This window comes from Haliotis rubra, unplaced genomic scaffold, assembly GCF_003918875.1.
Source record: "Haliotis rubra isolate DU_JTF1 unplaced genomic scaffold, ASM391887v1 Scf857, whole genome shotgun sequence".
NCBI lineage: Eukaryota > Metazoa > Mollusca > Gastropoda > Lepetellida > Haliotidae > Haliotis > Haliotis rubra.
In genome coordinates, this window is record NW_025767587.1 from 291,946 (window position 1) to 318,996 (window position 27,051).

General features: G+C 38.3%; 1 protein-coding gene across 1 annotated transcript in view; it reads left to right on the forward strand.

Annotated features, from left to right (window-relative positions):
* LOC124262802 (C-type mannose receptor 2-like) overlaps positions 1–27,051 on the forward strand; it is a 61,808-nt gene that overhangs the window by 8,783 nt on the left and 25,974 nt on the right. The window contains exon 3 of the mRNA XM_046697350.1: positions 19,474–19,688. Coding sequence (XP_046553306.1) covers positions 19,474–19,688 — 215 coding nt within the window. The remainder of the gene's footprint in view (positions 1–19,473; positions 19,689–27,051) is intronic.

Below are 27,051 nucleotides of genomic sequence, written 5' to 3' on the forward strand. Positions count from 1 at the left end.
AGAGACTATTAGCTAAGAACATATACACACAATATGAAAACTATATACACATAGAAGTTATTATTAAATAACGAAGAACAATAAACAATACATCAGTAAGATATCATAAAGTATACGTATACATACACAATATAAAACCATTACCTATTACCATATAAAATTTGTTTCCGTTTCTGAAGTAAAAGCTTGCAGGTTTGGGCAGAATAAAAAAACAATATTCGGATTGGCTAAGATGAAACTAACTTTCTGTATATCTGTAAAATCATTAAAATTATCACAGCTATTTGAACATTTACTTAGGAGGGTAAAACGTATGTCATTATAAAGGGGGCAGTGTAGTAAAACATGGATGTCATCCTCAACTTCATCCTTACAATAAACATAAGTTCTCTCCTCCACCGGTGTATTAGTGTACCGTCCAGTCTCTATGTGTATAGGGGCTACTCCGCACCTGACCTTAGCTAGGGCACTTCTATTGCTTCTGGAAATGGAATTAAAAATATAGGGTTCAACACAGATATCACTCTTAAAATGACTGTGCAGCCGCAGTTTATTCCCTCCCACACTTCTCCTACTGTGAGTCCTTTGCACATCAGTTTGCCAACTGGCTATAGTCCTTTGCACATCAGTTCGTAGCGCTACGACAGTCTGGTCTATGTTAAAGTACTGGGAGTTACGACTCGTAGCGCTGATCGCTTTGGACCCTGACTTGGCACATAGTTCAGATGAGATAAAACAGGTGTGAAAATCGTTGTTCAGAGGGATAAAAAGATCTCACACACTCTCAACTTATCATGGACTCGTTTATTCCAGTTCCGCTTGCGCGTTCTGCTTGAGTGTTGCTCCAGATAAAAACCTTATATACGAACCGATCATGGTGTATGGAACTTAAACGTTTATAGAACTTTACAACGCTTCTCCATTGTCTCACACACGGTGGAATCCATCCCATATCACCAACCAAGGCTGCATTTGGCACGTATTTGTTGAGTCCCATATAGAACAGCATGGCTCTATTTTGTAAAGCATTAACGGCTGGCACGTTGTATTGGCCCCTGATTGCCGCTCCATATTCAACTACAGACCAGACCATAGAACCGTAGAGCTTAGTGTACGTCTGGTATATCATTCCTCCAATCACTTTGTACTTCGATATGAGGAGTCCAAGCGCCCGACTTGCTGAACTTGCGCCACCTTGCCCATTCGCCTGTAGTCTAAAAATTCAGTAAGAAAAAGTCCAAGATAGGTGTAGCTGTCTGATACCTCCAATGCGATGTCCCCACATAGAAACGAAGATTCTGTCCTAGGAGTTGCCGGATTCCGGAAGTGAATAACCTTGGAGTTGGCTTCATTCACAGTCATCTTGTTCTCTTGACACCACAAGTTTAAACAGTCCAGCATCAAGTTGAGGTTGTTTTCATTCTCAGCCAGAAGGACAACGTCATCCGCGTAGGCATGAACCTTTTCACAAAGTGGTCATTGATCTGGACACCAAGTTCAAGCTGATTTATACGAATAATGAAGTCATTGATGAAAATGTTAAAAAGAAGGGGTGATAGCAAACAACCTTGACGAAGGCCACATTTCACGTCGAACCACTCCGTACAGACTCCATTAAATCTCACACAGCTCCGTACAGGAGTCATACAAAGACACAACAGCACGATACATATTGCCTTCAAGTCCACTCTCAGTTAATTTCTTCCATAAAATAGCTCTATCAACACTAACATATGCTTTTTTAAAATCCACAAAAGCAACAAATGTCTGTTTCTTCATATTCTCTCTTGGCTCAATCACTGACGTTAAAGTTGTGGATCTTTTCTTTCTGAAACCGTTTAGTTGGTCAGCCAGTAAGTTTTGAGTCTCCACGTGGTCAGTTAGTCCAGATTTGAGGATGTTACAGTGCAGTTTATAACAAGCGCTAGTCAGAGTTATACCTCGATATGACAGTGGGTCTCTGGGATCAGATGTCGACGTCTTAGGTATGGGGTTAATAACGCCTTTACCCCACCCTGTAGGGATCTTCTCTGAGATAAAACAGTCATTAAAACGTCTGTGTAAAAAGTGCATACTAGGTGTATTTTTTTTTCCGTTGGAATACCATCAAAGCCACACGCCTGCCCTATCTTGGCTTGAACTAAAGCGTTGTGAACTTCCTCCATGGAGATACCCGCGTTAAGGGCAGATGTGTCATGTGTCAACCAAATCAGCAAGCCTGACCACCCGATCCTCCTTAACCAAGCATGGGGTTACTGAAGACCAATTCTAACCCGGATCTTCACAGGTACTGTACAGAACAGATGAGGCCTATCATGCATGTGTTGTATTTTCACGAAAATTATATCTTTAAAAATAGAACCATGTATGCCGAGAAAACGCCATTTTGGTTCACGTTTGGAAATATGCTGTCACCAATTGATGCTATTTTCAAACGAAGGTCAATCGTGACAAAATAAAGTGAAAGGTATGTTGTTCCGAAGTTAGGTCCACTGAAGTTTAAATATTGTAAATAAAAGCGACAAAACCATCTCCATATTAATCGTCAACAAACATTTAATTTCTCATTTAATTGATATTTAATATGATTATTCATTGTTGTCGTCTAGAAGTGGCTGAAATGTTGCCAGTGTGATGATAAATATTAACTCACTCACTCACCCCATATTCCATAATTCCATATTGATTAGAAATCGCTGCCTATATCAGAACACCGTATGATTCAGACTATGCCATGAGCATTTGTTTGTGAATTACCATCAAATAATGAAGGTGTCCCCGAAAAATGCGAGGGTTCCTTGTCCACGTTCTGGCACCCTTCACAAACACATGCAAAGGCAACTCAATTGGTAATAAAAACATGGGAACAAGTCAAAATCACTTGCTTGATAACGGTGTTAGTACCTACACCGAAACGTCGCATTCATTGCAATAAAGAAGTTGACTATCCACAGAACTTGGTTTTCCTTCAAGTCAAAATAGGATCTTGCATCTGGCGTCATCGTATCACGTGGGACAAATACCTAGGTGTCAATACCTGGAAACGTAGATATTTTCACATCATAACCGTGTTATTCCCTCACCCAGCTTGTCAAACTGAGAATATGTATTTTTCTCACGAACAAATTTGTATCTGATTTTCATGGATTCATAATTCATATCCCCGCTAAACACTGTATGCGATCTCACAAATACATACATGTAATCATTTTGTTAAAAAAGAATAAATATTGACTCAACGCCGTCAGCAAAAGCTTCTGACACGAACAAAACATCGGTAGCTTCTTTAACATCGTAAAGCATCACCGCAAAGCCTTTCCACATTGATCAATACAGATGAATTGTTGATTGAGTCGAGGGCATAATGGTGGATGTAGCACTGACTGGCCTGTAAAGACGGCCATTACCAGAGACAAGGAAGCGCCTAGGGATGTATTTCTTCCTTTGTCCATTTCCATTCTTCAGTAACCAGTTTGTCAATGCGTTCCACTATTGTTGGAAATAATGGTAGATGTTTTCATCAGCCACAAATCTTCATAGAACATATTTCACTGTGAAGGCTGGTAAGTTTGAAGGTACGAGGGGTGTCTGTTGTATGCGATTAGTTTTATGCGATTAGTTGTATCGTGTTTATGGCACTCACGGGTGAGGTGTTCTTTTGTCCCTAATTCCGTTTCCAGAACCCAATATTGGTAATATACTTTGGTTCCCTGTTGAACACTGGTAAAAGCAGCGGGACAGTATAATGAGTATCACATCTCAGTGTGGATTCGATTCCCCTTGTGAGTACAACATGAGACGTCCTTTTCTGGCTTTACCCGCAGTGACTTTGTTACACTTTACCAAAACGGCGTAAAACCATACTCATTCACCCACATCGAACAATACAGCACCATTATATTGACGTGGCCTCCACAACACTTACAAAGTGCACTTCATGGCACAATGGTTGTGTATCCATTAAATATTTTCTGACATGAGAAAATTCAATACATATAGCACTTCATGGAACAATGGATTTCTATCCAGTATAGACATGATCCAACTTATCGCATACAACTGGATCAGTCCATAAACATGATACGACTTTGCAATAAGTGATTTTCATTTTATGGACAAGCATGTACAAAGTCCCCCCCCCCGGTTAAAATTATGTACAAAGCAAAGAAATCATCATCCCCCACCCCACCCATAAATTATGAACAATCCCTGAATTGAAAACATTTCCTTTCACCAGTGTTACAACTTCAGGGGATCTCATTATCACACATTGTGGTGGAATATGTTGTTATTGTAATGACTCGGGGCAATTTCCTTGAATGCACTACGGCAACAAAGAGACACTTTATAGACGCGGCGATTTTATTTTTCATAATCACCTGAAATTACTGTACAGTTGTACCATTGTACGATTAGTGTATTCACGAATCACTATCAGATAATGATAACACGGGTATTTGAGAAAAGGTGGGCGCTTCCTTCACACCGGTGGCGCCCGTCACAAACACTTGCAAAACCACGTCAAGTATTCATCTCAAGAAACACGGCAACATGCTGTACAAGTCAAAGTAGGGAACTGCATCAGATAATTTTTATCACTGATACCTCAGATTTAGAAATGCCCTACACGTCGGTGTTCGATAAAAACGTCCTCCGGAAAAAGTCCCCTTTTCATTTTCTAACAAGAAATGTGTAAAAAACACAATGCTTTTTTAGTTTTTAGTTTTTCATTGGCACGAATGCAACAAATGTAACGGTCTTATGACATACTGACTTATTGAATTATGTTGATATAAAAATCATACGAAATGAGTACAGTTAACATTATAGGTTATAGTCGGATTTTCACTGCTTGTGGAACCATTCCATGGTCTTCCAGACAATATTTGGTCTACATATGACCATCTTAGACCAGCTTAAAGCACCCTTGTTCGTCTGAATGACCTCCATCATGGAATGGAATTGGTACTAACGTTGTACCAGGATACATATGTATTTATATACTACAATATGAACAGGAGCCAGTCCACATAATTAATCTTCTTAATTAATATTCCTGTTAACAAGAATTAAAATTCTTCAGTGTTTGACTGGTAACTAGTTCTGGGTGAGATGCGCTCACACTATAATCGGTGATCAGTAAACACACTGAGACACTCACAACTGTTTTTACTACAGATCAAAGGTCAGTTTAGATATTTAATCCGTGAGCAGATCATGTTTTTTAGATGTCGTTTAAAAGATCAAACATCAATTTAAAAATTTAATCTGCCATTTTATGTGATTTCTTCATGTTGTTTTTTAAATCTTCGATGTCAATCTTGTCAAATAAATAACTGAATCAATAAAAAGTACTTTTTACCAAGGAGCTTTTTACCGGTACTTTTTACCAAGGAGCTTTTTACCGGTACTTTTTTACCAAGGACTTTTTTCCTATAATCCCCACGTCTACCATAAAATGTTTACAAGGTTTTACAAAGGCCTTGGATGTTGTAAGTCCAATCAAACAGTTCTTAAGATAGTCGTATGATGCTCGCTCACCAACAGTGGAACCAGTTCAGGAAAATCAGTGGAAGGAAATTGGCTACGACAGTTATCGTTCTTGAACAGACAACATCACATGGAGATAAAGACCAGGATAAGGATAGCAGACCTGTGGACAAAGACAGCAGAGTTGACGACAAAGACACCACACTTGTGGACAAAGACACCACACTTGTGGACAAAGACACCAGACTTGTGGACAAAGACACCACACTTGTGGACAAAGACATCACACTTGTGGACAAAGACACCAGCACTTGTGGACAAAGACACCACACTTGTGGACAAAGACATCACACTTGTGGACAAAGACACCAGACTTGTGGACAAAGACACCACACTTGTGGACAAAGACATCACACTTGTGGACAAAGACAACACTTGTGGACAAAGACATCACACTTGTGGACAAAGACACCACACTTGTGGACAAGGACAACACTTGTGGACAAAGACATCACACTTGTGGACAAAGACAACACTTGTGGACACAACACTTGTGGACAAAGACACCAGACTTGTGGACAAAGACACAACACTTGTGGACAAAGACAAAACACTTGTGGACAAAGACACAACATTTGTGGACAAATACTAGCTCTATGTCGACACTAAGTGAACTGAATTAATTTCGGGTGTGCACAAGGCAATGACAGACTTTAAGACAAGGCGTTTCTTCCTCTGAAGCATTTTTAAACCCATTTTTTTGCCAGGACGTATCGACCAGGCTATTTAGTTTTATGCATCATATTTTCTTTGAATACGACAAATCTCCCGAGATGCCCACGCTCCAGGGTGGTTTGCCCGGGATTGTTCCCTGTGATGTGTGTAAGCATTGTTCTGTAGTGTTTGAATAGCTTTATTTGGGCCGGAAGAAATCGACAACAATAAGTAATTTCCCTTCGCTACCGACACAATGCAACCATTGAAGCTTGCACATGGAATATTTATTGCAGGATTAAAGAAAATGAAGAATATGTTGACATATGTCTTAAGCTGTCGTCCGGGGAATAGCACATTGGTCCCCGTGATTGGCTAAGTAATTACTGAAGTATGAAACAGGTGATTGATTGGTGCTAAAGGACGAGGATAATAGAGGTAACAAGAAATTCACAAAATAATGAATTGCAGGTTGCAGTTCTATCTTCATGGATGGTTTTTTTATCTTAGCTCCCTGAAGATAAAGCTGAAACATGGAAGAGGGAATGTCGTGTTGTGTGTTACTCCAATCTATGTAGAGACAATACCCGATACATGAGGTGAGGTGAAATTGGGTTTAACGTCGTGCTTGAGAATATTTCGCTCATATGACGACGTGCATGCGTGTGTATGTGTAGGTTCGGCTGCTTGTACTAGCCCAGGCTGAAGCTGGTTTTATAGTGCTAGCCCACTGAGATACCATGTCGCAGTGAAGCATGAATATCCCACTCAGACACATTATACTGACTCCGAGCCGACCAGTCCTTGTTGTACCCATTAATGCCGAGCGCCAGGCAGGGACCAACAAATACCATATTTTAACGTGTTTTGGTATGACGCGGTCGGGGATCGAACCCGAGACTTTCCGCTCTCCGGGCGGACGCTCTGACCACTACACCACGGAGGCGGTCATACCCGATACATATAATTTGATATGGTTTTCAGTACAAAATATCTCAAGCTAACGATATTATATAGATTAAATCAACTATACTGCTCTTACCTAGAGCTCAAATAATACCTCTACATGGCATTCCTTTCTAGCCGATGGGGTAGCCGAGTGGTTCGCTGGTCACGGTGAGAACTCGGGTTCGATTCCCACATGGGTACATATGTGAAACCCATTTCTAGCGCCCTCCGCCGTGATATTGCTGGAATATTGCTAGAAAAGGCGTAAACTAAACTCACTGACACACATTTTTATTTGATTAAACGTTTTTACAAATCGCTTAATACTTAACTGCTGATGATATCAAATAATCTTTTTGGGAACAACTTTAATATTTCAAAAGGTTGGGTGGTGTGGCGACCATTCATTTCTTCTACTCACTCTTAATTAAACCGGGGCGGTGGGGTAGCCTAGTGGTTAAAGCGTTGGCTCGTCACGCCGAAGACCCGGGTTCGAATCCCCACATGGGTACAATGTGTGAAGCCCATTTCTGGTGTCCCCCGCCCTGATGTTGCTGGAATATTGCTAAAAGCGGCGTAAAACCAAACTCAGTCAGTCAGTCTTAATTAAACCAATCTAGTTTTACACAAAATAACACTTTTGAATAGCTTTATTTGGGCCGGAAGAAATCGACAACAATAAGTAATTTCCTTCGCTACCGACACAATGCAACCATTGAAGCTTGCACATGGAATATTTATTGCAGGATTAAAGAAAATGAAGAATATGTTGACATATGTCTTGGCTGTCGTCCGGGGAATAGCACATTGGTCCCCGTGATTGGCTAAGTAATTACTGAAGTATGAAACAGGTGACTGATTGGTGCTAAAGGACGAGGATAATAGAGGTAACAAGAAATTCACAAAATAATGAATTGCAGGTTGCAGTTCTATCTTCAGGGATCTTTTTTATCTTAGCTCCCTGAAGATAAAGCTGAAAACATGGAAGAGGGAATGTCGTGTTGTGTGTTACTCTAATCTATGTAGAGACAATACCCGATACATGAGGTGAGGTGAAATTGGGTTTAACGTCGTGCTTTGAGAATATTTCGCTCATATGACGACGTGAATGCGTGTATGTGCGCCTGCTTGCTTGCTACTAGCCCAGGCTGAACCTGGTTTTATAGTGCTAGCCCACTGAGATACCATGTCGCAGTTAAGCATGAATACCCCACTCAGACACATTATACTGACTCCGAGCCAACCAGTCCTTGTTGTACCCATTAATGCCGAGCGCCAGGCAGGGACCAACAAGTACCATATTTTAACGTGTTTTGGCATGACGCGGTCGGGGATCGAACCCGCGACTTTCCGCCTCTCCGGGCAGACGCTCTAACCACTACACCACGGAGGCGGTCATTCCCGATACATATAATAATTGGTATGGTTTTCAGTACGAAATATCTCAAGCTAACGATATTTTATAGATTAAATCAACTATACTACTCTTACCTAGAGCACAAATAATACCTCTACATGGCATTCTTTCTAGCCGATGGGGTAGCCGAGTGGTTCGCTGGTCACGGTGAGAACTCGGGTTCGATTCCCACATGGGTACATATGTGAAACCCATTTCTAGCGCCCTCCGCCGTGATATTGCTGGAATATTGCTAGAAAAGGCGTAAACTAAACTCACTGACACACATTTTATTTGATTAAAAGTTTTACAAATCGCTTAATACTTAACTGCTGATGATATCAAATAATCTTTTGGGAACAACTTTAATATTTCAAAAGGTTGGGTGGTGTGGCGACCATTCATTTCTTCTACTCACTCTTAATTAAACCGGGGCGGTGGGGTAGCCTAGTGGTTAAAGCGTTGGCTCGTCACGCCGAAGACCCGGGTTCGAATCCCCACATGGGTACAATGTGTGAAGCCCATTTCTGGTGTCCCCCGCCCTGATGTTGCTGGAATATTGCTAAAAGCGGCGTAAAACCAAACTCAGTCAGTCAGTCTTAATTAAACCAATCTAGTTTTACACAAAATAACACTCCCACAGACCACTACACAACGTTGTGTGAGTGAGTTATGATTCAACAGATATGATGGTTAAATTCAATCTTGAACAAACTGTATGGATAACAACTTCGTTATTGTGCTTCATTGATGCCATCATTCCTCCTTGATAACGGTAAAAGAATCTGTATCAAAACGTCGCACTCCTCATAAGTTGTTATCCATAAAGTTTGTTCAATATTGTACATCCTAACTTCTAAAATGCCACTCAAACAAGTTATGATTAAATTTAACAACAGCTCTTTAAAATTTCAAGTACATAAATACACGGTACCTTTCTTTTACCCCTCAGTATATTTAGTGTAGGCATTCTTATACTCTTATTAATTTATCAACAATGCATTTGCATTTAAATACTTAAAAAGCACGTATGTGCTATAGTTGTCACACAGGTTTATGTTGCAAGTTAAAATTTTAATAATCTTAAGGTTGGTCGCCATACAACATAGATTTGTCAAATTTATATCGCAAACTCGTATCCTTGTTACTTTAAATAAAGCCTCTGCTTTTAAAGATTTTGTAACATGCGCAGATTGCAGTCCAGACTGAAGGGGTTTTGAACGATGTATAATAATAATAATAAGTCCATTTATATAGCGCCCTATATCCAATCACCAAGTGGTTGCTCATGGTGCTGACATATCTACATATATACAACAGGAGTTCATTTAGATGTCATAGTGCTTCTTGAACAGGAAAGTTTTTAAGTTAGACTGGAAGCTGGCTATTGAGGGGGATTCTTTGAGAAACACATGCAGATTGCTCCAGAGGATAGCTGACAAGTAGGAAAAACGTCCGTATGTCTTCATGTATGCTGGTTTATTCTTAATTCACGTTACCGTCTCGTCCGGATGAATAAATGCTGACGCCATACAAAGATCTATTTATTGTTTTGAATTGAATAATTCCAGAATCGATTCTTTTATCTTTCATGCAACAAGAACAAATTACCATCGAAAACTGTCGGGTAAGGTATACTTATGAAATATAGATTTGACAACATGACAAACGTTTCGGTGTAAGTTGACTTGCTTGATAACGGTGTTAGAACCTACACCGAAACGTCGCTCTCACAGCAATAAAGAAGTTGTTCATCCATATATTGTTATCCTTCCTTACTGCTCCAACTTCTAAATGCCTCTCAAAGAAGTTATGACAAACGTTGCTAACACGTTTTATTCGCCGAAACGCTACAAACTCACGGTTAAAAAAAAAAGTTTGAAACTAACTATCAAGTGCAACACCATCGAATAACAAATATTGATTTGTTTCAATTTTTCTACCCCGGCTGTCTATTCGAAATGTGTATATGTTACAGGGAAACCAGGGATTTCACGTAATACCTAAAAGATTCAGTGATTTGGTGAAATCACTGTGACCCCAGATTTCATGTATTCCCTAAAAGTTCAAGGGATTTCGTAAAATTACTGATTCTCATGGTGTTCCATTACACACATTCCCTGTTAGGATATCAGTGAATGTGTGAAATTAATGTTTGTAGAAATCCCTGGCAAAATTTTCAGTGATCCCTCGTGAAATTTCACTGAAATCCCTGTGACCCCAGGGATTTCATGAAATCACTGACTTCTTTAGGGATTACGTGAAATCCCTGATTTCACACATTCCCTGTAACATGTACTGGGAAACGTTTCACTAATCTCCACTGTTCGAATACCTGTAACAAACGGTTATCGATTAACAAAATCGATAATAATAAGTGTTGTTTTAAAATACTATTCATTATCATGAGAATAATACAAATAATAAACATATTGAGTTCCACCCGTTACTCCCGAAGAAATCGGTTTGATCTTAGCACAGGTGTACTCTGCAAGACACATTATATAATCGTCTCGACCTATTGTTTCTGTAGAATAACAAATGTCAAGAGGTGCGGATTCTTAGCCGAAAAACACAGCAAACCGAAATCACTTCTAAAAAGCAAAATATGGAATGGTAAATTATAAATCCATAACAATCGATGATGTTTTTTTATTATATTTCAATCTTACGCATGAAATCGATATTTGTTTGTTCCTTGGGAACAGAACGTCAATACAACGCTCCTGAAAGTATCGGGCAACGAGAACTAATTATAACATATTTTATACTTTTAATGGGGCCCGACAGAGGTTCGTGTATGTGCATTAATCGTCCTGATAATAGCATATGATATGCTAATATTTTCCATTAATGTTGATTGACGAGGAAATTCTTGTCAGTTATGCGTAACGAACTAGATGTCGTTTGCCCATGTGCGAATTTTCTCCGCAAACAAACAAGATGTTCGCTGCGTGTGAACAATGCTTGTTAATGCAGACACATTTTTAAAATAAAACCGTTCTAGAAACTGTCAAAGACCTTTTAACAATTTTTTGTGACTTAACAACAGAACGGTTTTGGTGTGTGCCGTTAAAAATCCGTGTTTTTAAAATACTAGTTTAATGTGTGTGTTTTTTGTTTTGGTATTGCAGTGCTGTATTTCTAGTAGGTAGTCAAACGAATAAACTCATCTCTCGTTTAGGTGAATACATATTTGCGATAGTGTTTCTCTTCACATCTGAATGAAGAAAATAGTAGTTGTAGAATTAGTATTAATATTAGTATAAAGAAATAGTAGTTTTAGAATTAGTATAAATATTGTATGTAGAAATAGTGATTGTAGAAATAGTATTAACATGAGTGTGAAGAAATAATAGTTGTAGAAGTAGTATTAATATTAATATGAAGAAATAGTCGTTGTAGAATTAGTATTAGTATTGATATGAAGAAACAGTAGTTGTAGAAGTAGTATTAATATTAATATGAAGAAATAGTCGTTGTAGTATTAGTATTAATATTAATATGAAGAAATAGTAGTTGTAGAAGTAGTATTAGTATTAATATGAAGAAATAGTAGTTGTAGAAGTAGTATTAATATTAATGTAGCTGAAATAGTAAGAAGTAGTATTAATATTAATATGAAGAAATAGTAGTTGTTAGTTTTAATATTAAGTATTAGTATAGTATTAATATTAATGAAGAAATAGTAGTTGTAGAAGTAGTATTAATATTAATATGAAGAAATAGTAGTTGTAGAAGTAGTATTAATATTAATATGAAGAAATAGTAGTTGTAGAAGTAGTATTAATATTAATAATATAGAAGAAATAGTAGTTGTAGTAGTATTACATATTAATATGTAAGAAATAGTAGTTGTAGAATTAGTATTAATATTGATATGAAGAAATAGTAGTTGTAGAAGTAGTATTAATATTAATATGAAGAAATAGTAGTTGTAGAAGTAGTATTAATATTAATATGAAGAAATAGTAGTTGTAGAAGTAGTATTAATATTAATATGAAGAAATAGTAGTTGTAGAATTAGTATTAGTATTGATATTAGTATGAAAAATAGTAGTTGTAGTATTAGTATTAACATGGGTGTGAAGAAATTGTTTAGTATGACCAGTAATTATTGAGAATTTTAGGAATATGTTTAATTGGATATCTAGTATAAACAACCTTGACCAGCTATCAAGTGCTTGGTTTCATCCAAGAGAGACAACTCCGTTAATCCTTTTTCATTAGTTTGTGAAGAGTTATCCCCCTTTGTTTACTTGCTAGCAGACGACATTTTCAGTGATCCTCAGTATGGATGATTTAGAGAAGAGGAAGTTGATTTAAAGTAAACTCTGTCAAAAAAGAAACGCAACCCCTGTCCTCAGATATGAAAAATTCGTTTGAATGAAGTTATTGCTTCCAAACTAAATTTTATTCGAATGTATTGAAATGATACACGTAATTAATGAAGATTACCATCCAAACAACTGCATTTGTACGCATAAGTGTATTTTATTGCTTATTCCGTCACAACGCATGAAATGACCCTCATGGTGACTTCGCACAAAAAAAACACATGCAAATCATGAAAATGGCAGTTAATGTAGGGGTGTATAAAAGCCCATGTGCTTCCGTATTATATTCATTCATTTGTCGCCGAAAAGCTGTGTTAAAATGCCACGATTGAGTGCTGCCGACCGAAATATCGCCATTGGTCGTGTTCGCCGGAGAAAGTTTTGGAACTGTTGCACGGCACCTAAATGTTCACAAAACAACGATATCCCGACTTTGGAGCCGCTACAACAACTTCAATTTGACCAACGATCGCCCGAGAAGTGGAAGGCCAAGAATCACAACCCCCCTTCAAGATCGGTACATCCGGGTCCATCACCTGCGTAATCGGCATGCCCTACCAACCGTGACTGCCACACAAATACCAGGTTTGAGGAGAGTGTCAGCTCAAACGATTAGGAACCGTCTGAAAGAAGCGGGTTTACGTGCCTGTAGACCAGTTGTTGGACCTGTACTACGCCCCCTACATCGACGCCGACGACTCAGGTGGTGCAACAACGTAAGGATACGGACTGTACAAAACTGGAGGCGAATCTGGTTTTCTGATGAATCACGTTTTCTTTTGCAACGTCACGACGGACGACAGCGTCTGTATAGGAGACGTCATAAACGTTTTGCGCCCATCTGCGTCCGACAGGTGGACAGATTTGGCGGAGAAAGCGTCATGGTTTGGGGAACCATCTCATACAACCAGAAATCAGACTTGGTGATCGTTCCAGGAACCTGACAGCCCAACGTTACATCAACCACGTGTTAGAGCTTCACCTTCTCCCGATTATTGACCAACAGACACAGATTTTTCAACGGGACAACGCCCGGCCTCATACTGCACGTGCAACAATGAACTTTCTGCAGAATTCCAACGTCAATGTCTTGCCATGACCCTCTAAATCACCAGACCTCAACCCTATTGAACACCTGTGGGATACTCTGGATCGACGCGTACGTCAACGTCAGCCGCCGCCACAGACGCTGCAACAGCTCGCCGTTGCACTGCAGGATGAGTGGAGAGCCATTCCCCAGGAAAGAATCCGGCGTCTTATCCGTTCTTGTCCAAGGAGATGCCGTGCAGTGATTGCAGCGCGTGGTGCTCATACGAGATACTGAGAAAGACGCCCCCCTGGTGACAAACTGGTGTCTGTGAGATGACTTTTGAAATGACAATTTTAAACATGCCCATCTGGGTTATTATTCTGCCAAATTTCAGACTTCTGTCTTAAATAATAAAAATGCCGTGTCGTCCTAAAACTTCAGATCAAAATCTCTAAAATACAGGGGTTGCGTTTCTTTTTTGACAGAGTTTATTATAACAAGGACATCAGATCAGCTTAAGTGATTTCAAGTAGAACAGGCATCCCTTTGTCCACTGTTTATCGTGTTTTGAAAATTATTGCAAATGGATATGGCATTGCGCACCAGAGAGGCGCAGGTAGGCCCAGAAAATTGACTGTCGGAGACAGGATGCGGCTTGGTATTCTTGTTTCTAAAAACAAACGAAGGAGTTTAGAAACTTTAAGGCTGGATATGATTGAGAGAGGAACTGTGGCTGTCTGTAACGAGACAATTAGAACTGAGCTGCATGCAATCGGTTGGCAGAAAAGTCGAGGAATTCCATCACCGATCATGAAACCTGAACACAAGGGAGCGAAGGTTGAACTGGTCCTTACAGCATAGAAATTTTAACTGGGACAATGTGATTTTCTCAGATGAAAGTTCTGTGTTGCTGTTTCCTAATACACTGAAATTTGGACCAAACAAACTGAAAAACCTTTGTATCAGCGCCCAAAGTACATATCTGTGTTAGGGGCAACGCCCCTCTGTGCATTTGAAGGGAATATGAACGGTGAGCGGTACACAGATATTCTCGAGGGACATTTACTTCCATCTGCTCACGTGTTCTATGGAAAATTTTGATTTTCGAACAGAACAACGACCCAAAACATCGTTCAAAGCATTCACGGGCATTGAAGCCTGCATTGCTGCCCATGGTGACTTGACAAAATACTAACTGTTCACCTGTCTGTGAATCTGGGTATGTTCTGCTAATATTCACATTAAATACGTGAGTAATGAGTGGAAAAAATAGAAAAATTACAATCTTTAAATTCTCAATAATTTCTGGATGTACTGTAGTTGTAGTATTAGTATTGATATTAGTATGAAGAAATACTGGTTTTAGAATTAGTATATATATTTGCATAAGTAGTAGTCGTTGTAGGGGCAGCAGTAGTAGTACCTGTAGTTGTAGTTGTAGTAGTGGCGGTGGTAGTAGTATCTGTAGTTGTAGTTGTAGAAGTGGCGGTGGTAGTAGTATCTGTAGTTGTAGTTGTAGAAGTGGCGGTGGTAGTAGTATCTGTAGTTGTAGTTGTAGTAGTGGCGGTGGTAGTAAGGCAATATAATCAGTGGAAGTGGTGGTGTTGGTGTACTACTGGCGGTGGTAGTAAGGGAATATAATCAATGGAAGTGGTGGTGTTGGTGTAGTATTAATGGTGGTTAAAGTCGGAGTCGTAGTCTTAACATTTGTTGTCGCAGCAGTAGCTCTATATCGGAAGGAATCGTTTTATTTAATTAATTAAAATAAGTGTAAACAAGTAGTGTACAATGTCTAAAAACGATGTCGACGAAGTGGCACAAGGCGTTACGAATGATGTCATATTAACAATGAACCATATTGTCCAAATAATAACACAATATTTCCAAACTACAAAATGTATAAAAATGCACAAATATGAAAAAAACCCACATAATTACTTCAAAACAATAACAGAATGGACATTGATAAAATCTAAGTATGGCTGAACGAGTTGTCAAAACGAATAGTGATGTAAAGTGAGTGAAGCATGTCTTGTAAAGCATGAAGCACTTTAAGCATGGACGATCAATATCGGGTTTTTCTGTGTGTTTTTTGTATCCTTAATCCAAGTCCAAGTCATACCTTTATTCAAGCTCCGCTTTCTACTCTCCATTCTCTTGTACCATGTAAGTTTATTGTGTATCCTTTATTCATAATCCATGTTACACCCTTTTTCATTTGTACCGTAAATTTAAGGTCTATTGAAGTCCATGCTGGAACTTCACCTTTTTGTATCCTTAATTTGGGGGAATGTTATAATCATGATGTAATATATCTTCTACCCTTTATTCTAGTTTTATGCTATACACTTTAATTCGAGTCCATGTTATAGCCTTTGTCCAAGGTCCGCGTTCTACAATTTGTTCTAAGTCCATCTTATAACATTTATTCCTTATCCGTGTTACAGTTTTCTGTATATAACATATATTTATGACCTGCTTACAGGTATACTCCATATGTTAGTTCATTCTGCACGTATACTCTTTATTCTTAGTCCAGTCAATACTCTTTATTCCAAGTCTTTGCTGCACCCTTTATTCCATATCCTTTATTTTGTTATATATATTTCTTTGTGCCTGTAATACCTTGCATTTTATGTACATGTTGTTGTATTTATTCCATGTTAATTGCCTAGCTACGTCATCGATACGGCTTCTTCAAACAAGTGATGCGTATAAGCTTAGGTAAAAGCGCGGAAACGTAACGCAGGTGAAACGGAAATTTCAGCCAACAGCAGTCCACAACATACATAACATCAATACGGAGACAAGCATTCTGAAAACACTATAGACGGATTCCAGTTTGAGTCGGTTCCTCTAAAGACGACACTCACTGAAGAAAATATACAAGAAATATAGATTTACACTTGAAAACAAGCAAACAAGTTCTATGAGAACTCTTCTGTAACAAATCATAGATCCGTCAAGCAGCATGTCATGCTTTGGCCGAGAGGTTATAAACAAACTATAATCACAGTGGAATCAATTTGAACCAACTAATGTAAATCCGCAACATGAAAATCAGCAATTTGGTTTAGAAGTGGACCAGTCTGAATAGAAATGTCTTTGTTCTTAGTTTTTTCTGTGCACATCATATATATAAACTATTATTTCGTTTGCATTGTTGACTGAATCGCATAGACCTTTATGTACTAGAGGAAATAAAATTGGGTTAAAAACAGGCGTAACATCATCATAAAATAGAGACTTTTACATGGTATGATAAAATAACGCATATGATATATCAACATGGCATTAGAATACAGGATACATATGACATGACAACAAAGGATGGAACGTGATCATGAAATAAGGTTTCATTTTAAATTAAATCACTCTAAATTAGCTGAATTAAGTCAAAATGAGCTGAATTTTGTGTCATGATACTCATAAACATACACGGATTCACGTACAACCTTCAAAACATGGATAAACATGTATTTTGAGTAAAAGTAAATATTCTCGCCCATGGGCCAAAACGTTTGTCGCTCATGGGCGAGACTTTTTAATATCGTTCTAAATTAGCCGAATTAAGTCAAAATGAGTTGAAATTTGTGTCATGATACTTATAAACATACACTTATTCATTTACAACCTCCAAAACATGAATTCTGAGCGAAAGAAGCATTCTCGCCCATGGGCCGGCCCATGGGCGAGCGAGTTAAAACCTAAAGTTTTCGTAAAAATGTTTTTTCATTTTTTCATCTTTAGCATATAATTATAACAACTGCATGTTTAATTTGGTCAAATCCCTTGTCAGAAAGTGCACGATATCGTGATCTATGAGTAAAGGATATACCATGATATTAGACTACGGTAGTATCATGTAATATGCGTGTTCTGATTGTTACACGTAGCGATGCATGACGCACTTCCTTGATCTGTTCAGGGATATTGATGCCAGCATGGAAGCTACGCTCGTCAACACTATCGATAATATCGACAGATGCAGTAAAATCAAACAAAATAGTGTTACGTAACTGCTTTGATCTGACATACATTGAAGAGATGGAATCCTTTCAGGAATTCCTTGATGACTTTAAATATTCAGGACTGCTTGTTACTCCATTAAAACTTTCCAATCAATCTGAGGGTTCTTGATCCGAGTTGGCATGTCAGCTTTGATGTAATGTTGGTTAGTGCTTGGTGCCCTAAGGGCGACAGATGTACTTTGGACCAGTTGCAACATTATTGCGATAGTTGTACAGAGTTGCGTCCCCTGGAGACGCCAGGAACCTAAGACCGCGGGTTCGATTCCCGGTCGTCCGCACCATACCTAAACTCATGAGTTGCCTCAAAATTATTAACATCTACGACTTGCATCACTTCGGGGTTTTCCCCTACATCAAACAGACAAGCCGTGGTATAAGTTGAAAACATGCGTTGTTGAACCTAACCAACTCACTCGCCACAGTATTACTTCATTGGTGAAATTCTATTGGTACCATTGGTACCAAGAATCATTGTCATAAAAGCTGTGGTCAAACTCTGGAACACTGGTCACAGTTGCTGGGAGAAACATCTTAAATTTCATAACAGACTTAAAGTGTATCAGGTTACCAGCGCATACCTCCGTCGTGTTATGCGGGCATTTTGTTTTATAATAGAAAACATAGAAAACAGGAAACTTTGTTTTGGAATAGAAAGAATATCTACCATTCTTGTCACATTTAAAAGTTAATTTTATGCAGCATAATTATCTCCCTTATCAACAATCAAAATCTATGTTAAACCACAGTTAGAAAAACGCAGCTATATACAACTAATTCTGGCGCTTTAGATACTCTCGCCCTGTCCTGTTGACTTCCCACACCATGCCTTGGTCCTCTATGGGTAAAAAAATGAAAAATGTTTATTTTGTTTTTTTTTGCGTGAGTGAAGAATATTTTACTCTGGTTGTCAGCAATGCTGGTTAAAATAGTTGAATGAAACAATAACTAGATCGTCTTGATTGTCACTAGTCACGCACTAACGGCGTAGCGGTTGAAACACTTTTCCGAACATTCATTTACATGTATATGTTTTCGTTACCAAAGACTGTGGCATTCTCAGTGTTAGCAGAGACCATATAATATATTGTATGGTCTCTGGTGTTAGAGATTCAACTAACCTCAAGCTCTCTAATTAGCGGGCTAGTCCATTTTGCGCAAAGGGTGTATGCCTGTTGTTGTTTTAATTAATCCCTCATTTGCTGTATGACTGGTGGGCGTATGACTAATGGGCGTATGACTAGTGGACGTATGACTAGTGGGCGTATGACTAATGGTACAACGACCCGATCATTACGCCTGGTCTAGAAATATGCCATGAGGTAAAGTCATTCTCTCAATTAGTCATTGTATAGACTTTGTTGTAGTGTGTAACAGTCCTGAGGCGTCTTTACAATATTGAGATCAGGAATATATCAATTGCATCTTTTTGTTTCCTTTCCGTTGTAGATGTCGTAAAGTGTATTGACCTTTTAGTTCAAAAGAATGAGAAAAGACGTTTACAGGAATCTGTCTTATTCTTGGTTCCAGTTATTTTTGGGTTGGATTGAGCAGGGCGTCTGGCAACGCTGCGTTTGAGTGGGTTGATAACTCCGTGTTCGAATCCGACAACTGGATGCCGAATGAACCCAACAATGCGACGGGATACAACTGTGTGAAGGCCAGCTCACTGAACGCCAACTGGATGACAACCATGTGTGGCGCTCTGCATGTAGTGGTGTGCCAGGCCGACCCTCAGCCCGCTGGTGAGTAAACAGGCCCACATTACATTCCCTCGTAAGTACACAGACCCACACCGCATCCCTCGTAAGTACACAGACCAACACCGCATCCCTCGTAAGTACACACACCCACACCGCATCCCTCGTAAGTACACAGACCCACACCGCATCCCTCGTAAGTACACAGACCCACACCGCATCCCTCGTAAGTACACCCACCCACACCGCATCCCTCGTAAGTACACAGACCAACACCGCATCCCTCGTAAGTACACACACCCACACCGCATCCCTCGTAAGTACACAGACTAAAACCGCATCCCTCGTAAGTGAGTGAGTGAGTTTAGTTTTACGCCGCACTCAACAATATTCCAGCTATATGGCGGAGGTCTGTAAATAATCGAGTCTCGACCAGACAATGCAGTGATTGACATCATGAGCACCGATCTGGCAAGTTAAGATAAGATAAACAGCATGAGCATCGATTTGCGCAATTGGGAACGGATGACATGCGTCAACCAAGTCAGCGAGCCTGACCACCCGATCCCGTTAGTCGCCTCTTACGACAAGCATGGGTTAATGAAGATCAATATTCTAACCCGGATATTCACGGGTCCCTCGTAAGTACACAGACTTACGCCCATTTCACCTGCACTTACTGGCTATTTACCTGATTGAGGACTAAGAAGAAGCTATGGAAAAGAGTTGTAACAGAATAAAAGAAGTTGTTTTATATTTTAAAATTGCAATGCACTTAACCTGATCGATCTGGGCTTAAAGGAGACTGTCTGCTACTTTACATATTGTCTAGATACTTGCAAAACATATTGTTTCTGTCTCAATCTAAAAAAAACCCCTGGAACCAGTCATTCAGCATAAGCAACAATCGTGGAATCAAGCTTTGATAAATAGAAGTTTTTACATTTTGGGATCGATGTGGAAGAAACGGCGTTCATTGTTCGTGGACGTATGCCTTATCTAGAAAGGTTATGTTGCGTACAAAGAACGCACGAGAAGTTCATGCTTCACATAGATTTCTGGAGTTTTTTCGCATTTTAAGAAGTAACATCGATTATATGTTGTTCCATTAAGTGCGAATGTATCAACAGCATTGTCAAGAGGTAGAAAACATACTATAAAAAACATTGGAGTTATTTCCAATATGATTGGTTGAAAAATGAGATGGAATAGAATTCGGAGCTTGGACGTCTACTGACTATTCACTGTTGGTGAATAGATTTCTTGATCAGTAAGTTTTTCTCAATCCGAGATTTATAAAAATTTGGCTTTGCGAAATGGATACAATTATCAGTAATACGTTTTATCATATACTCATGCCAATAATGGTTGTCACCCCCCTCCCCACCCCAACGCCCTCTCCATTTAAAACAATTGAAGGGGGTGACAACCATTATTGGCATGAGTATATAATAGGTGTCTCGGAAGAATATGAAGAACAGATGTAAACGGTAACCGTTAGGTTTTTGGATAAATATGCAAATATATATGGTCAGGTGAGAGCTATGTTTGTCGACCTTTCCTATCGAGGTAAAATTGATTATCGGGGATCTGTAAAAATACTGATGATTGTGTATTTGTCTAAATGAGACGGAGCCAAATCATTTTACAAATACAGGCAGTCAAACATTCATAGCCAAGTTATTTAGTGCGATCAGTCAGTTTAGTGGACGTCTCATAGACTAGAGTAGCTTCCCTTTGTTAAAGGGCAGTAACTCAAGCTGGCGGATCGGTGGATTGCCGCGAAGGATAAGTAATATGTATGTAGACGTGAGTTTAGTTTTACGCCGTGCTCAGCAATATTCCAAGTGTATGGCTGCAGTCTGTAAATACTCGAGTCTGGACAAGACAATCCAGTGATCAACAGCATGAGCATCGAACAGCGAGCCTGGCCACCCGATTCGATCCCGTCAAGACCGCATGTCTGCAGCAACCCATACTTGTCGTAAGAGGCGACTAACGGGATGGGGTGGTCAGGCTTGCTGACTTGGTTGACACAAGTCATCGGTTCCCAATTGTGTGGATCGATGCTCACGATGTCAATCAGTTGATTGTCTGGTCCATGCATCTAAAAATGCCATAAAGTGGTCATTCTAAGTGATCAATAATCATAGGATTATCGCAAATTTAAAGTATCTATTGACTAGGTTTGTCTTTGTGAATTAGTTCAACTAAATTCGCCATTGAGTGTTACATGCACAACACTCGAATAATCTTATGCAAAACATTAAAATTGTGATTATTTGCCTCATTGATGACGTAAGTGACAAAAGGTTTAGATATTCGTGAAATCGTTTATCCGGGCGATATTTGTGAAATCGCAAGTGTCCGGATAAACTAGGTTCGAGTATACATGTTTTGGAACTACTTAATGGCTACAAGCCTAGAAAGCTTAAAACATCGTCTAGCTTTGTGCATTGAACTTACAACATCCTCCAACAACCTACTCGGTCGAGTACATAAACACGAGCCTTTCATACACGAAGAGTTGCGAGATGAGCAATATTGAATCTTCTGAATTCAAATCATGGTTCTCAACCATCCTAGTTTATTTTTGAATCTGCTAATGCACGGCTGATCTGGAGGAGAGGCCGATTTTGTTGCTGAAACAGCTGATGGATTCTTCTACACATACAGCCCCGAGATGAGGAGTTTTTAGTCTTTTATATTATTGATTTTTAGTGATAAGTGGTTATATAGTTGTACAGTTGTGTTATTGGCAATCTTGTTCGTAGTTTAGTTTAGCCTGTTGCCATGGGGACGAGTGTTTGGCTTGTAGTCTCGTGTTGGCTCACCACTCGGGAGACAGTGTTTGGGTTGAGAATCACGAGAGATATACACTCATGGTGTATTGTCTAGATTAGATAAAACATTTCAGAGTAATATGTATATGTTGAAGGGGTTGTGCTGTATGAGAAATAATGCTTAAGTGTGGACATTAAAACTAGCTTATAACGTTTTTAGTCCATTCTTTCTGTCGGTTTATTTCGGTTGTCGGAAAGAGTTTCATTTTTGAAGATATTCGATTGTTTGTATTAGGTGCATATATGTTGACAGCTTCCTGATTCATACAATAAATTCATGAATAGTTGATCGAATTTCTGCATCACAAGATGTTCATTAAGTAACTTGAAATATAGTGACTATAATTCAGGCAAACAAACATATATACTCCCCATCAAAAGTTTAGACTCACGAGTGTAAATATAGCCACTTACTTCAGTCAACTGTTCTAGACTAGATTTTGCAAAATATTCTATACAATTTAAGGGTACTGTTTACACATGAACTGATGTATTGTAAAACAAAGTGTAACGTTGAAAAGATTATTGTCATGAGTTCAATAAATGAACTCGGTGAAAATTGGTGAATTCTTAACAAAACTTCACACCAAAACGCAGCTGTTCACATGCACGATATTTGCACATGCTTTTCAGCAATTTGATGCATGATCCTTGTGCAATTCATCTGCATAAGGTTTGTAGTTGGTTCCCCAAAGTTAGTGGACAAATTCATCTTCGACGTAACCACATATATATATGTATACATAACATATAGTGAGTGCTTTGAGTCTAAACTTTTGATGGGGAGTATAGTTTGCAAAATAAATCCAATGGCCTCCAATATAATTAGGATTGCACGGCATTACCGGTTATCCGGTATTTCGCAATATGCTTTTCAAACGATACCTATTGCAATAGGTGTTTTTTCTGAAAACCGGTATATTGGGTAAAGAACATATATGAAGTGTTTGTGATTATCTTTATGGTTTAAATTTAAATCTACAAACTTTCCTTTTACAGATAGACAGACAAAAGTTTATTGGAGTCACTCTACAAAAACAGCACCACTCCTCTAAGGAGTTATGGGACTATAAAACACTTTAATATACAGTAAAAGGATAAAAGGTTCATACATATAGGGTCTGACGACGCTTCAATAGAATTCCTTTGCAGGTTTTTCCTGCAACAAAACAAATATCACTGACGTGTAGAATGGTGGCCACTTTATCTATATCTGGCAAATTAATAAAACCAGGAAATTTACCATTACATATATTCAGGAGGTCAGATCTGATAGCATTATATAGAGGACTGTGAAGAATGACGTGTGCCTCGTCTTCGAAAACATCTTTAAAGTACGGTTTTGCCGTGGAATCGTCTTATATCTCCCGGTTTCCATACCGATAGGAGCAACGCCACAGCGAAACGTGGATAGTGCAGGGGCCGTATTTATAAAAATTCTTAGAATTGGTAAGAATTCTTAAATCAATAAAATTCTTAGAATTCCATTATATTTACACTTAAGTGTTAATAATTTCTTAAGTCACATTTATAAAACTTTGTTCTCTTAGAATTACTCCTAAGTATGACACATATTTAGGAGTGCCCCTATGGTACTCCAAACTAGTTAAGAATTTTCTTAGCTTGATAAACATGGCCGCTCGTATGCGTCGCTTGAGAGATTTTAGGTTAAGAAGAAATGTACTAGCAGTGTACAGCAATGAAGAATTCTTAACATTTTTATAAATACGGTCCCAGATCTGTAAGATTTAGGCATTTGTCTCAGTAGGTATGTTTCAGCAGTATACACTGACTTGAACTTGTTATAGAGTCTTAGCTTGCTACTCCCTTGACGTTGCCGTTCTGACGTAAGATCATCTTTCCACTGACGGATATAACAACAAACGTTTTCCTTCGTTATTCAATGACAAAACAGTATACTGTAATGCAATAAATTGTATAAAAATTAAAATAGAATCCCTGACTATGCAACCTAATTTTGAGACTGCTGTTATCAGGACCATAGCATACATGTTTAGGGGCGTATAATGTAGAAAATAGGATCGACATGTACAATTAGTGTCACTCACTGTCAAACACTTAAATTCCCAACATATCGCAATACGTATCGCAATACGGGTACCTGAATCGCAATATATTACAATACCATTCATTTGCCAATACACAGCCCTAAATATAATTATATATACATGTACTTGTCTTGCGGGAGCCATATTGCAGCATGTAATGAAACTATTAAATGTAGCGCGCCCTTATCATTCACACTGAACAAAGGCGCCGCTGAAAAACAAATATTTCAATTAGCTTGTCTTTATTATGATACCATTTAGCAAAACCCTTGAATGGTAAATTTCCTTCTTGTAATAGCTGATCTATTTGGAAAGATAATAGTATTTTCTATCACTGTAGATAATATCAAAACTATTCAAACACGTACGACGTAAATTGTAATAAAAACGCAAATTGTAATACTTGCAGCAAATTGTAATAAACTTGACGTAAATTGTAATAAAAACGTAAATTGTAATAAAAATTGACGTAAATTGTAATACGCAAATTGTAATAAAAATTGACGTAAATTGTAATAATTTTCGTTGCGGTAAAATGTAATAAATATTTACGTAAATTGTAATAACAGTTTTAATCACTCGTAAATACGCGGCTGTTTGTTTTTCGTTGCATTTCATATATCAAATAAGCTTGTTAGGGCGATAACTCAAGAAAGAATGATGGATTTTGTTCAAATTTGGTACCAAGGTATATATTTGGTACCAAGCTTCACCGACCAAGTGAACTCAGGAAAGTATTAATAGATTTTGATCCAATTTTGAGATAATTTTCAAGGTCACAATATAAAGATTGTTAGCGCGATAACCCAAGAATGAATTGACAAATCTTAGCTAAATGACGAAAATGATATTCGTCCTGATATATAATCGATATAAACTGTCCTCTGTATCATGTCTTTTCGCAAATATCTTTTGAGGTTTTGATATGTATACATATAAAGTGGGGGTGGGGTAGGGGTAGGGGTGGGTTTCTAACGGGTATATCTAACACACTTGCATGCATGTAGAGTCGGAGAGGTGGGTGGGTGTTCTAACGGGTATAACTACGAGGGACGTTCAAATAGTAGTCAGCCTCACCTAGAATATGATACAAATGCAGCTGTTTTTATGTTTTATTTTTCTAAATATTATCTGTCAGCCTCAAGCAAATTGGTTTTGCTATGTTGCAGCCTCACGATCCCCATTTTGTGAGACTTTGTATCTTGGCTTGGTACTCCCAAAAAACGTAAAATCTGCAATAAAATGCATCACAAACTTCAGGAAACAAAATATGCTATGTTTGAGATTGGTAGAAGTCGGCTAGAATCAAACTTAGATATTAAACTGCACAAAAAAGCAATTTCAAAACTACAATCGCTTGTTCAAATGACTCCCCATTCTGTTTACTGAAAGAACTCGAGAAAGAAATGATGGATTTTGTTCAAATTTGGTACCAAGGTTTATTGACTGGAGATTGGAGATTTACCGACACCACTTGAATTTAGTGACCTTGAGGTCATTTTAAAGGTCACAGCGAAGGTGTAACAGTTTTGCACATGCCAAGCTTGGTAGCCGCGAACTCAGGAAAGTATTAATAGATTTTGATCCAATTTTATATCAAGGTGTATTGGCGGGATTCCCCCAACACCAATTGATTGGGAAACTTGTGCTCATTTTAAGTTCACAGTGAAAAGTGTTTTGCATATGTCTAACTTTTTAGTGCGAAAATACAAGACAGAATTAATATGTTTTGCTTAAAGGTAGTACCAACATGCGTTGGGAGTATCGTCTAACGCCAGTCGAATTCAGTGACCTTCGGATTATTTTCAAGGTCACAGCGAGTATTCTTGCGATATCTCCAAACCTAATGGATGGAATTTGTTCGCATTTTGTATCAAGGCATCAGATGACAGTTTCGGTAACGTTTACATAATTTTCAGGGTCAGACAGAGGATAATTGCGACATTCAGATATCGACATGTGGCGGGGGTAATAGCTATGTTTGTGACAAACGCTTTGTCATTACTAATTTTCAAATTTTTGTTAGCATATGGTTTCTATAATTTCATGTTAATTCTACCAGCTGTGAAATTATTCGTGACACGTCTTAAAAAAGCCAGAGATTATTTGTGTATGTTTCGAAAATTAAAGTTAATTGTTTTTCATTATGGAGTTATTTTCGATGTTGACGCAAGGACATATTTTACGAGCAATAGCTTTCAATAATTTAATGTTATTTCTATTACATTTTGAAGTTCTTCATAGCATATCCCAAAATAACAGGATATTGTTTGTTTACGCTTTGAAATGTACGTTTCTTTTTTCTTCATTTTCGAATTATTTTCAATGTTGACGCAATGACATATTTGAAGTTAATTTAATGTTTTAATCATATGTGATTTATTATGATTTATGTTTCGATCATACATTCATATATTGCGTTGTCATAGTTTAACCTGGTTCGTATTATTTTCTTCATCATATTACTACATATTATTGTATTTTTATGAGAGGGAA